The 12,004-nt window shown below is 42.9% G+C and overlaps 2 protein-coding genes across 2 annotated transcripts in view; one reads left to right on the forward strand and one right to left on the reverse strand.

The window, feature by feature from the left end:
* The window catches only part of Kntc1 (kinetochore associated 1), a 96,168-nt gene extending 86,873 nt beyond the window's left edge, over positions 1-9,295 (reverse strand). The window contains exons 1-2 of the mRNA XM_023720670.1: positions 9,214-9,295; positions 4,326-4,496 (exon numbers count right to left, since the gene is read on the reverse strand). Coding sequence (XP_023576438.1) covers positions 4,326-4,454 — 129 coding nt within the window. The 5' untranslated portion in view covers positions 4,455-4,496; positions 9,214-9,295. The remainder of the gene's footprint in view (positions 1-4,325; positions 4,497-9,213) is intronic.
* A 281-nt stretch (positions 9,296-9,576) lies between these two features.
* Rsrc2 (arginine and serine rich coiled-coil 2) overlaps positions 9,577-12,004 on the forward strand; it is a 22,253-nt gene continuing 19,825 nt past the window's right edge. The window contains exon 1 of the mRNA XM_004635885.2: positions 9,577-9,716. Within this exon, the coding sequence (XP_004635942.1) occupies positions 9,711-9,716 (6 nt within the window). The 5' untranslated portion in view covers positions 9,577-9,710. The remainder of the gene's footprint in view (positions 9,717-12,004) is intronic.

Below are 12,004 nucleotides of genomic sequence, written 5' to 3' on the forward strand. Positions count from 1 at the left end.
TTTTAGGGAAAGGTTTAAAGGGTGTTCAGGGTTTAGGTCAGACTCTCAGTGATTCGCTTGTTCACAGCCTCCCAAGAGCTGGGATTACAGGCGCGCCACTACGCCCAGACTCAACTGCTGTCTCAGTGCGCCCCAGGGGCAGGCCCAGCACGGCTGGCCCAGGCACTGAACCCCCGGCCCCTGCGCCTGCTTGCGGGTGCTTTAATCTGAGATATTTGGCTGGCCCAAGACCAAACTTCCGATTACCTTGCCTCGCCTCCCGCATAGTAGCTGCAATGGCAGGTGTGTACAACCACATCCCGCTCTTGCCCTTCTTCTCGAGGCCCACGCCTAGTACAGCTGTAGTAGAAAGAGCTCCTTACTGCCAGAGCCACGAGAGCTCTCCATCCCGTGAGCTCCCACGTTTACTGTCTGCACCCATCAGGGGACTTCCGCTGTATGCTGACTCACACAGCTAAATACCTCTTGTTTATATTCTAACATTCAGGAAGCGATAATCCGCCATCTTATGTCCAAGTGCCTAGCACAGGGATCGGAACACAACTGATGTTCAAATCATGATGAGCAAACCAGGTGTGGGGGCTCATACCTGAGATCCCAGCACCCTGAGAGGCTGAGGCAGGAGGACAACAAGTTCCAAGGCAGCTTGGGCCACGTAGTGACTTAGTAAGACCCTCTCTCAAATTAAAAATTATTAAAGGGACTGGGGATTTGGCTCAGCTAAGTAGAATGCTTGCCTAGAAAGTTAGAAGCCCTGGATTCGGGCCTTGGCATCAAAAGCAAAAAATAAAAAATAAAAATAAATACAGCAAAGGGGCCAGAGTCCATCCCTGGTGTGCCATTCTGGCCCCACCCCAGGGGCTATCTCCCAATCCCTTTCTTGTTTTTGAGCAGTACTACTATGTAGTTGAAGCCAGCCTCAAGCTCACAATGACCTGCCTGCATGTGCCACTATACCTGGTAAGAACGTAAATTTAAACCTACATAAAGAATGATTTTCTAGGGCTGGCCAGATAGCTGAGCAGACTAACGTGCCTACTTAGGCAGAGCGCAGTGGCTGGGGTTTGATCCCTGGCCTGCCATGCTAGCCGGACCACCCAGGCACCCTGAGACAGCAATTGGGACTGGGTGTGGTGGCACATGCCTGTAATCCCAGCACTTGGGAGGCTGAAAACAGGAGAATCATTATGAGTCCTATCTATGCAGTGAGACCCTATAGACCCTGTGCTAAGTACACAAAATTAAAAAAAAAATATTTTCTAGGGCAGGTGAGATAGCTCAGCAGACTAAGCGCCTGCATAGGCAAGCACAGGAACCAAGGACCACATGTCCCATATGCCCACCCCCGGGCACACTGAGCAGGCCACCAAGGCCTGGTGTGGTGGCACATGGCGGTAATCCCAGCACTGGGGAGGCTGAAAACAGGAGGAACAGTACAGGTCTGAGATACACTGTGAGACTTTGTACCAAATACATTAAAAAAAAAAAAAAGAAAAAAAAAATGATTTTTTTAACCAGGCATGGTAGTCCCCACTCCTAAGCCCAGTGCTTTGGGAGGCTAAGTCAGTAGGATCACAAGTTCAAAACCAGCCTGGGTAATTCAGTGAAAATGCATATCAAAATAAAAATAAAAAGGGTTGGGGCCAGGCAGATAGCTCAAAAGAATAAGCTCTTGCCTGGAGCACAGGGTCCTGAGTTCAATCCCCAGTACCACAAAAAATAAATAAATAAATAAATAAATAGAGTTGAGGATAGAGATTAGCACTTTGTAGTTTCTGAGGAAAAAACATGATTTGGAGGTACAGCTCAGTGGATAGCCTATAAATCAAAGGTGTAGGCCACAATTTGATCCCCAAAACAACAAAGACAAAAATTCCAAAAGGGCATGATTTCTCTCTCTCTCTTTTTTTTATTTAAGGAAGGGGAATGTTTACTTAGCTCACAGTTTATACAGGTTTCAGTCCATAATCAGCTGGCTCCCAGGCAAGACTTCAAAGTGGAAGACAGCAAAAGCCACAAGAGCAAGCCTTCTTTCCTCCCTTACACTGTAAGCAGGCTATGATTTCTTTTTGCTTGGGGTATGAAAAGCCGAACTGGGCATGGTGGTGCACACCTATAATCCCAGCGTAAGGAGGCTGAGGCTGGGGGACTGCTGCGAGTTCAAAGCCACCTTGAATGCATAGTGAGATCTTGCCTCAAAAAAAAAATGTCAGGGCCAGGGAGATGGCTCAATAGAATAAGCGCTTCCCTGGCAAGTGCAAGGGCCTGAGTTCAATCCCCAGTTCCGGAAAAAAACAAACAAACAAGCAAAAAAGAGTCAAAAGCATAAATTTGAAATTTATTAATTAGTTCTGCAGAGAATACACTGTATTTTAAACTCCCGAAGATAAAAAAATCTTACTTCTAATAGTTGCTTTCTTCCCTCCCACCCTCCTCCCCTTTTTTCTTATTGTTTTTTAGTTTTTTGAGACAGAGTTTCATTATGTGTGTGGTTCAGGCTTGCCTTAAACTCACTAGATTGCCTAGGCTGCCCTTGAACTCACAGCTGTACTGCCCCTGCCTCCCAAGTGCTGGGATTAGACCATGCCCAGTTTCTTCATGCCCTTTTAAGTTTTGTTTGATTATTAATACAGAGCTTTGCTGTGTAGCCCAGGTTGGCCTCAAAGTCACAATCCTCCTGCTCCCAAGTAATACAGACTTCTTCCAAAAAAGGTCTAGCTATAAGCCACTATACCAAGCTCCTTTTTTCTTTCATTTAGAGAATTAAATAGCTGGGGAGATGGCTCAGTGGAATAAGCACTTGCCTAGGGACCCAAGTTCTATTCCCGGTTCCACCAAAAAAAAAAAAAAAAAAAAAGCATATTGAGAATTAAATAAATGACATACTAAGAAAAGTATAATACTAGACTATAATACTGTGACAAATGATCATTTGTATTTTCTCTACACCAAACCTTAGTCACCAACATTATATTCTATGAGACAAAGTACTTGCAGGGAAGTAACATTTTAAAATGTAGCAGCAATAGGGACCAGGGCTTGATCCCCAGCACCACATGGCATGCCCGGGAGCGTGCTGAGCTGGCCACCAAGACCAGATGGTGGGACATATCTGTAATCCTAATGCTGGGGAGGCTAAAAACAGGAGGATCACCAGGAGCATGAACTACATAGTGACACCCTGTACCAGACACATTTAAAAAACAGACAAAAAAAGTAGCAGTGATACTTTCTATCAAAAGCAAAGGGTAGGGGCTGGTGAGATGGCTCAGTGGTCTAAGGCACCTACTTAGAACAAGCTTAGCAAATCACAGGGACCGTGGTTCAATCCCCCAGCACCACATGCCAGCCAGCCCCGCCCCCTGGTGGGCTGAGCTGGCCACACACACACACACACACACACACAAATAAAATTTATAAAAAAAAAAAAAAAAGCAAAGGGTAAGCTTTTAGGCCTGAGGTGAGAATAATGCAATTATTAAAAGAAGTTTAGGGCTGGGGAAATAACTCAGTGGCACAAGTGCCTGCCTGGCAAGCACAAGGTCCTGAGTTCCATTCTCAGTACAAAAAAAGAAAAAGGAAAAAGTTTAAACATAAGAGAAATGCACAGAAAGTGTAAACCTCAGCTAACTGTGAGGTAGAAAGGCTCAGGGACTCAGCTTTCAACTCCACTGGTAATGTTGCATTTCCTAAGCAGCCAAAAATATTCTTTGTAGCGGCTTTAGACACTCTGTATGTATTAAATAACAGAAACAATGTTGTAAGATGATTCAGGAAGAAATCAGATGCAGATTTTCAGCAGCCTTGAGTCCCTTAAAGAGCTAAACTCATTAATAAGATTTCCTGCCAGATTACTAGGCCTACTAAGCATAAAGTAAAGATCAGTTGTCAAAGTCATTACTTTTTCTTTTTTTTTTTTCTTTTTTGCATTCCTTGGGTCAAACCCAGAGGCACTCCTCCACCACTAAGCTACAACCCCAATCATTTTTCATTTTTTAAAAACTGCCCGGCAAGTGTAAAGGCCTGAGTTCAATCCCCAGTTCCACAAAAAAAAAAAACAAAACAAAAAAACCCTGCAATACAGAGTACTGCAAGCTGCCAGGGCCATCCTCAGACTTGTGATCTTCCTGCCTTAGGCCCTCAGAGAAGGGGGTCACAGCAATCAAACTTAGGACTTTGCGCATGCCACACAGGGCCTGGGCCACTAAGCTATACTTTGGGCCTCACCTATTTTTTTGAGGGAAGGAGAACTGAACCCACATTCCTGATACATGCTAGGCAAGCCCTCTACCACTGAGCTACATCCCGGGCACCAAAATAATTACCTTTTCAGAAGAGATCTTCAAAAGCAAATCTACTTGATACAAAGCGGCTCCATTTTCTTTCCTTGGATCAATACTTAGGTACCCACTTCCTGTATCATCACTTGTTAGCAGCTCAATATCACTCCACATGTCTCAGGTAACTGTCTTCCTCAGTCAGAGGCACTGTCTTTCCTGGGATAAAGCGAAAAATTACAGACCAAATTGTCTTGCTGCCTTGAAATCAGTTTCTTTTGGCCTTTTAGACATACTATGGAAAGCACCAGAGTAGACTATAAAACTGTGATAAATGATCAGCTGTATTTTCTCTACACCAAATCTTAGTCACCAACATTTTATTTTATGAGCTAAAATAATTTGAGGAAAGTATGATTTTTTTTTTTTTTTGCAGAACCAGGGATTGAACTCAGGCCCTTGCGCTTGCCAGGAAAGCACTTATTCTACTGAGCCATCTCCCCGGCCCAAAAAATATGAACTTTAAAAATAGAGTATTAAAGATGCTTTCTATCAAAAAAGGTCTACCTTGAACTCACTTTGTAGCCAAGGTTGGCATCAAACTCAGTGATCCTCCTGCCTCAGCCTTCTGAATGGTGGGATTACGGGCATGCACCACCATGCCCAGCTAAAATCAGTTCTTCAATAAATGAAAAGTTACTTTTAGGGGCTGGAGAGATGGCTCAGTGGTCTAAAGCACCTACTTAGAACAAGCTTAGTAAAGCACAGGGGCCACAGTTCAATCCCCCAGCACCACATGTCAGCCAGCCCCGCCCCCTGGTGGGCTGAGCTGGACACACACACACACACACACACATAAATAAATAAAATTAAAATTAAAAAAGTTACTTTTAAAAAAAGGTCAAAAAAACTAATAACACATAAAAACTTTTCCTGAATTCATGTTATTTCCATGGTCACCAGATATTCTGGATTAAAAAAATGGAAATACATTATGATTATCAGAGAATATCACTGGTTTATACACACACAAACCAACAATTCCATTATCACCAATATGTCCTAGAGCTTCTAGTCGTTTGTGTGCTCAACAGCTTGAAATGACTCAGTTTTCACCTAAAACAAACTTTTAATCAGGATAGCAGGAAAGAGCACAGGCTGTGAGGGGACAATGTCTACGCTGTCTCAGAAAAATTCCAGATAAACTTTTTTTAAAAAGCCCTTAATGTGGGCCATTAGCTCAGCAGACTAAGCGGCTGCTTCGGCAAGCGCAGCGAGCAGGGTTCAATCCCCGGTCCCGCATGCTGCTCCAGAGACCAAGACTGCGCTGCACTGCGAGACCCCGCACCAAATACACAGATGAAAAAAATATTAAAAGCCCATTCATGCTTTCAGGGTTTTTATTTTAGGCAGGATTTCACTATGTAGCTCAGGCTGGCTTTGAACTAACTATGAAGCCCTGTCTGGCCTCATGGCAGTCCTCCTGCCTCAGCCTTCCCAGTGCTGGGATTACAGGCACGTGCCATCACGGCCAGCTTCACAGTATTGCTACACAACTGAAATTTTAAAAGTAAAAGTAAGGGGGAAAAAATAACTCCATTAGCTTTTTAACTGGACTGAAGAGTACATTTAAAACCTGAGGGGGTAACCAGGTGTGGTGGCGCATGCCTGCCATCCCAGCATAGGGAGGCTGAGGCAGGAGGATCGTTTCAAGTTGAGACCAGCCTGGGCTGTAAAGTGAGCTCAAGGTCAACCTGAACTGCACAGCAACATCTTGCCAAAAAAATAAAAAAGCCTGCGGGGAGTCATGCAACCATCTCATTAGCAAAGATTTTTGTAATTCATATTATCTGGGATCTAAATAACAATACTAAAGTAAAAATCTATCCTTAAATAAGAGACTGGTGGGGAAAGATATCCAAATAATTAAAAAAAATTTAGTAAGTGCTATCAAAGCATATTTAAAAATCTTCTGGGAGGGGCAGGGGATATAACTTCATGATAGGAGGTGAATAAAATCTATAGGACATACAGCACAGGGAAAAACTATTTTTCTAAAGGCAGTTTTTCTTGTTTCGTTTTGTACCTGGAATTGAACTTAAAACCTCAGGATCGGGGCCAGGGAGATGGCTCAGTGGAATAAATGCTTTCCTGGCAAGCGCAAGGGCCTGAGTTCAATCCCCGGTTCCACCAAAAAAAAAAAAAAAAAAAAAAAAAAAAAAACCTCAGGATTGCCAAGCAGGTACAGGGCCATTGAGGTATATCCCAGGCCGCTGGTCTTCCTAAAGTTTTGTGTAGAACCAGGGATTGAACTCAGGCCCTTGCACTTGCCAAGGAAGCACTTATTCCACGGAGACATCTCCTTGGCCCCAGACATCCTCGGCCCCACCTAAAGGGTTTTTTTTAACATTTTGTTTTTAATTTACTATTATGAGGAATAATTTTTTTTAAAGTTTATTTATTTATTTAGAGAGTGTGTGTGTGTGTGTGTGTGTGGCCATGGCATGTGGTGCTGGGGGATTGAACCGCGGTCCCTGTGCTTTGCTAAACTTGTTCTAAGTAGGTGCTTTAGACCACTGAGCCATCTCACCAGCCCGAGGAATAATTTTTGACTCCATACTTCCACAATAACTAGTGAGCTGTCATCCAACATATCTTTGTTTTCCTTAATTATCTGATGTATAAAATAGAAATATAACTGGACTGGCTTGGAAGATTTCAGTTTTAAATATTCAGAGAACAATGCTTGATTTATGAGAAACAATTGCATGTATTTGTGGAAAGAGGTAATGTTCAAGCTGGGAGTTTAAGGTCACTAGAGTTTAAATTTTTTTTTTTTTAAGTTTTTTTAAATGTAGAAAGTTAAGCATGTAAGGAGAGGCCAACCAGTGGATTAAAGTGCCTGTTTAGGCAGAACAGCAGGGGCTGGGAGTTCAATCCCTGGGGCGGGCTGAGACTGGGGTATGGTGGTACACACCTGTAATCCCAGCACTTGGGAGGCTGTAAACAGGAGGATCACTACAAGTCTGATCTACACATTGAGACCCTGTACAGCCTGTCCTAAATACAAAAAAAAAAAAAAAAAAAAAAAAAGAGTGTAAGGAGAAAAAAAAAAAAGCCAGCATGACGGTACACACCTATAATCCCAGCATTCAGGAGGTTGAGGCAGGATTGCCCAAAGTTCATGGCCAGCTTGGGCTACAGGGAAAGACCCTGCTTCAAAAAAAGAAAAAACCCAAAACATAAGAATATAAGAAAGTTAGAAAACAAGAATCATCGTAGCTGATACTTGGGCAGAAATTGGGGCAAGATTAGGACAGGAAGAATAGGTTGGGGATGGGAGTCAATGTTTTTGGTGTTTTTCTGGTTGTTTTGTTTCTGTACTAGGAATTGAACCCAGATTTCAGTCTCAGTCTCTTTTACGTTATTTAGTGTCTGTTACATGCCAGGCACTGTTCTAGGAGCAGTGAATACAGTTGTAAATGACATAATGTCTTTGCCATTAAGCTTATATAGTCCTGTAGGGGGCCAGAGAGATGGCTCCGTGGTATAAACGCTTCCCTGGCAAGCGCAAGAGCCTGAGTTCAATCCCCAGTTCCTCAAAAAAAAAAAAAAGTTTATAGTCCTGTGAGAAGAGCAACAAAAATAGTTAACATGTGTTGACAGTTCTTGTGTGCCCAGCAATTCTATACATTTTATTCATTCAATGTTAACTACTTCATTTTTTTAAAAAGCATTGACTCCAAACTCATTAAACTACCTCAACAAAAAAGCAAATGCACAAATAATAATTATTCTTTTTTAAGCAGTGTCTCACTAAGCAGCTCAGGTTAGCCTAAACTCACAGTAATCTTCTGCCTCAGCCTCCCCAGTCCTGGGATTACAGGCATGCACCACCATGCCCGGCTCACAAATTATTACAAGCAGGAAAAAAAAGTTCTGGAAAAAAAAAAAAGTTTCGGTAAATGGTAGAAGGGTGACTTCAAGACCAGTTTGGCAAGGGTAAGAGGTGTCTGCGAAGCAGGCAAAGGTAACAGTAAAAAGGCTGAGAGGCGCAGACAGCCAGAGAGCAACAGAGTACAAGAAAAGCAGGAGCAGAATGAATCCTAGACTACAAAATTTTTCCAGGTGCAGCGCCTAATGGCTGTAACGCCACATTCATGGGGCTGAGGAAAGAGAATGGAACAGCTGAGGACAAGCCAGGGCTGAACACACCTCTAATCCCAGCACTCCTGAGGCTGAGGCAAGAGGATCATACTGAGTCTGAAACAAGCCTGGGCTACAGAACGAGTCCCTGCCCCCCAACAAGAAAAGGGGGAAAAGAGAAACAAGAAGGGAAACAAAGACAGGCGAAGAATAGAAAGTTAGAGGTCAAGATGGTCAATTTTTTTTTTAATTTTTTTTTTTGTATTTTAGGGAAGGGTCAACAGGGTCTCACTACTAGATCGGACTCAGCGATCCACCTGTTTACAGCCTCCCAAGAGCTGGGATTACAGGCGCGCGCCACCACGCCCAGTCTCAAAAAAATGTTTTTGAGTGCTGGGATTACAGATACCCTGTGTCTCCACAAATCCATGTCAAAAATAAAAGGCACTTACTAGGCATGCTCGAGGCCCTGGGTTAATCACTAGTAGCAGGAGAGAAAAAAAAAAAATTGTCCTTAGCGTTGGGGGGTGGGCGGTTTACTTAAGCAGACGAATGAGCTTCACAGACGTTTCATGGACAGTGACTAGATTAGTGAATACCACACAGAACAAGCGAGAGCAAAGACTGTCTGGCTTCCACATAAACGCTCTGACACGGAGCCCGCTGCCAGCAAGGACCAACTCCGACCACTCTCCCGCCAACGTCTACACGGGAAAACTCCCCCAAATAAGCTGAAGTCGTTATTACCTCACTCCCAGCTCCCTAAAGCAGCGCAACTGTCCCTCCTCACCTGCAAGTGCAAAAACTAAAAGGGAACACACAATTGTTTCGTTCCTCTTCCGGACTCACATCCGCCCGCAATCTCTTTAGGATGAGTCTTTCCAGGAGTTTGAATTGGCGGGAAAATATCACGCTCAGCACTTTCTACGGCAGCCGGAGGTGGCCAAGATTGCCTTAAAATCGAAATAGGAAGTTGCCCCACCTTAAAGTATTTTCCTTCCTATCTAGCAACGGCACTCTAGGCTGTATTCTAAGCCCTGCCCACTTTGCTGGCCCTACCTACCGCCTTTGAAAGATTAACCAATCACTGCCTCGAACTACATCGCTATAAAGACTCGTTACCACCCTCTTTTTTCCCAGCAAGCTGCGCGACTCGCCGGGCCTTATCCCCTTTGTGCCATCCGGGTCTCTCGCACGAGCGATTTGGTCTGGAACGAAGGTTCGGGCCGCTGGTACGGTTGAAAGCGTTGAGTGGAGGCGCCGCTTTAGCGGCCAGTACTCTGGAATATGGCGGTAGGTGGTGTATGTGGAGTTTAAAGCCGGGAGTATTCTCCTGATGGTTTGAGAGAGTGGGTGAAGGGTTTCTAGAGCTGTTCTCCGCCTCTCTGTGTAGACAAAATGGCGCCGCGGCCTTTTTCTGCGCCCGCCATCATGGCTGAACGCTTAGGGAGGGGGAAGTAAGGCGGTGTCGTGGGGGGTGGGGGCACCGCAGGGAGTGCAAATTTTTCCAGAACTTTCCTCATTTCTTCTCCAACCCCATATTTCTTTCGGCTCTGCAGCTGTGTCTCTTAGCCTGCCTTGGTCAGTTTTTCTAGGGTTTGAGAAATTATTTGCTTTAGAGAAGACAGAAAAAGGATCAGGAGTTTTCTCGGAAAATATTTAGTCATAAAAGGTGATGTCTGCGAATGATAGTGTGTGAAGAGAGCCGCAGTTGTGCAGCTTTTTTAAATGCCTTCCTTCAGAGATGGAGTACTTAAATAATTTGGGTTGTGTTCGTGTAAACCTGAATGTATTCTTCGGGAAGGAGCTGCGATGATCTGCCCCTAGGCAGTTTACTAAGTAACCCGTGTTATAATCAATTTGAAGTTCTTGGAAAACAATTAAGTTTTTAAAATTTAAGGCCCCCTTTGTTAATTCAAATAACAATAGTTCTTAAATTACCTCTTCTGGGCTAGAGCCCTGTAGATTGCCTTTCTGAACAGTAACCATGGGCATAGGATGTGGTTGCCTCGGTTTTAGTAGTCTTGTTAAAGAGAAAAATACTGATTTTAATATTCATTTTTAATGGCTGGAAACTTGTATCTGTTTCTGAAAATAAGTGAAACTATTAAAACGTTAAGTGTATTATTGTTCCTAGTAATTGGGATATCTGGAGTTAGGGTTGGTAATTTTTCTGTTTCTCGCCCCCGCTTCCCTACCGCGTATCTTAATTGGATTTTGATTTTATTTTGATTTTACGTGTTACTTTTTGGTACCGGGAATCGAACTCCCGTCACGCTTGCCGGGCAGGCTCCGTGCCTCGGAGCTATATCCCCGGTCTAGGATTTGAATTTTGAATATTTTTGATATGATTTCAAAATGTTGGTAAATTGTTTGGCATATGTGAAACAAAATTGCTTAGTGTTTTGGTCCTTTGATTATTATACTTTGAGTATTAAAGAATAGCATTGATTTTCTTGGTGTCCAATATTTTTAAAAATGACATCTACTAAACATTTGTTTCTGTACTGCTTTCTTCAATGATACTTTGGAGAAGTGGCCTGGTGTTACATTTCGTGCTTAACCTTTGATCTGGAAACATTTGTATACTATATTGCGAGTGTTACTAGGATTTTGTAGCTGAAATTTGTATCAAGCAACTGCGGCATTTCTACAAAGGTGAAATAAAGCTTAGAAACTTTCGTTTTGTTTTTGGGGTACTGGGGGTTGAACTCTGAATCTTGCACTTGCCAGGCAGGTACTTATTCTGCTGAACTATCTCCCTGCCACGCTTAAAATTTTTCAAATTTTAATATTCAACGGAATTTTTTTCTTCATCCATTTTGCTGATGTAAAGGGAAATAAGGTTTGCATAGACTACACCACCTACATCTTTTTGTGAGTGTATTGGGGAGGGATTAGTTTGGTTTAGTTTCTTATCAGTAAGTGTTTACGGTACATAATTGCGTTTATGTTGGAGTTTTAGTGGATAGCATTTGTTCTGTTGAGTGTTCTACAGTTGGAAATGGCTGTTTACTAAGTGTCAGGATAGCTTCTCTGTTGTCAGGCTTCTGTGTTACTAAGCATGTAGTTAAATATCATTCTCTGAAAACTTACTGCCTGGAATAAATGTGTTGTCATTTCCATGAAAATTTTAAAATTCTGGTCTTCGAAAAAATGAAGGCGATGTGCCCAAAGTTCATGATTTTATTTTACCAATCCTAAACTGTATAAGCATTTACTGTGATACACTAATCTGAAGTAGGTCTTAAATATCTGAGAAGAAAAAAGTTTAATGTTTATTGTGAATCGGCAGCCTTAGTTTATATGATAAGCATCATTTATTAATAGTGGGCTCATCAGAGATAAATACAGTATCGATTTAGGGCAGTTAGCTAATGTTGCTGGATCTCCTCTGTAAAATGAAAAGGTGGAAGGAACTCTTTGGAGAGATGAAAACCTCTCAACAGACTTTTTTGGGAGGGGGAACACGGTCTCCCCTGCTCAATTCAGGCTGGCCTTCTTCTTCTTCTTCTTCTTCTTCTTCTTCTTCTTCTTCTTCTTCTTCTTCTTCTTCCTCCTTCTCCTCCTCCTCCTCCTCC

This window comes from Octodon degus, unplaced genomic scaffold (genome assembly GCF_000260255.1).
Source record: "Octodon degus isolate 3935 unplaced genomic scaffold, OctDeg1.0 scaffold00076, whole genome shotgun sequence".
Classification (NCBI taxonomy): Eukaryota; Metazoa; Chordata; class Mammalia; order Rodentia; family Octodontidae; genus Octodon; species Octodon degus.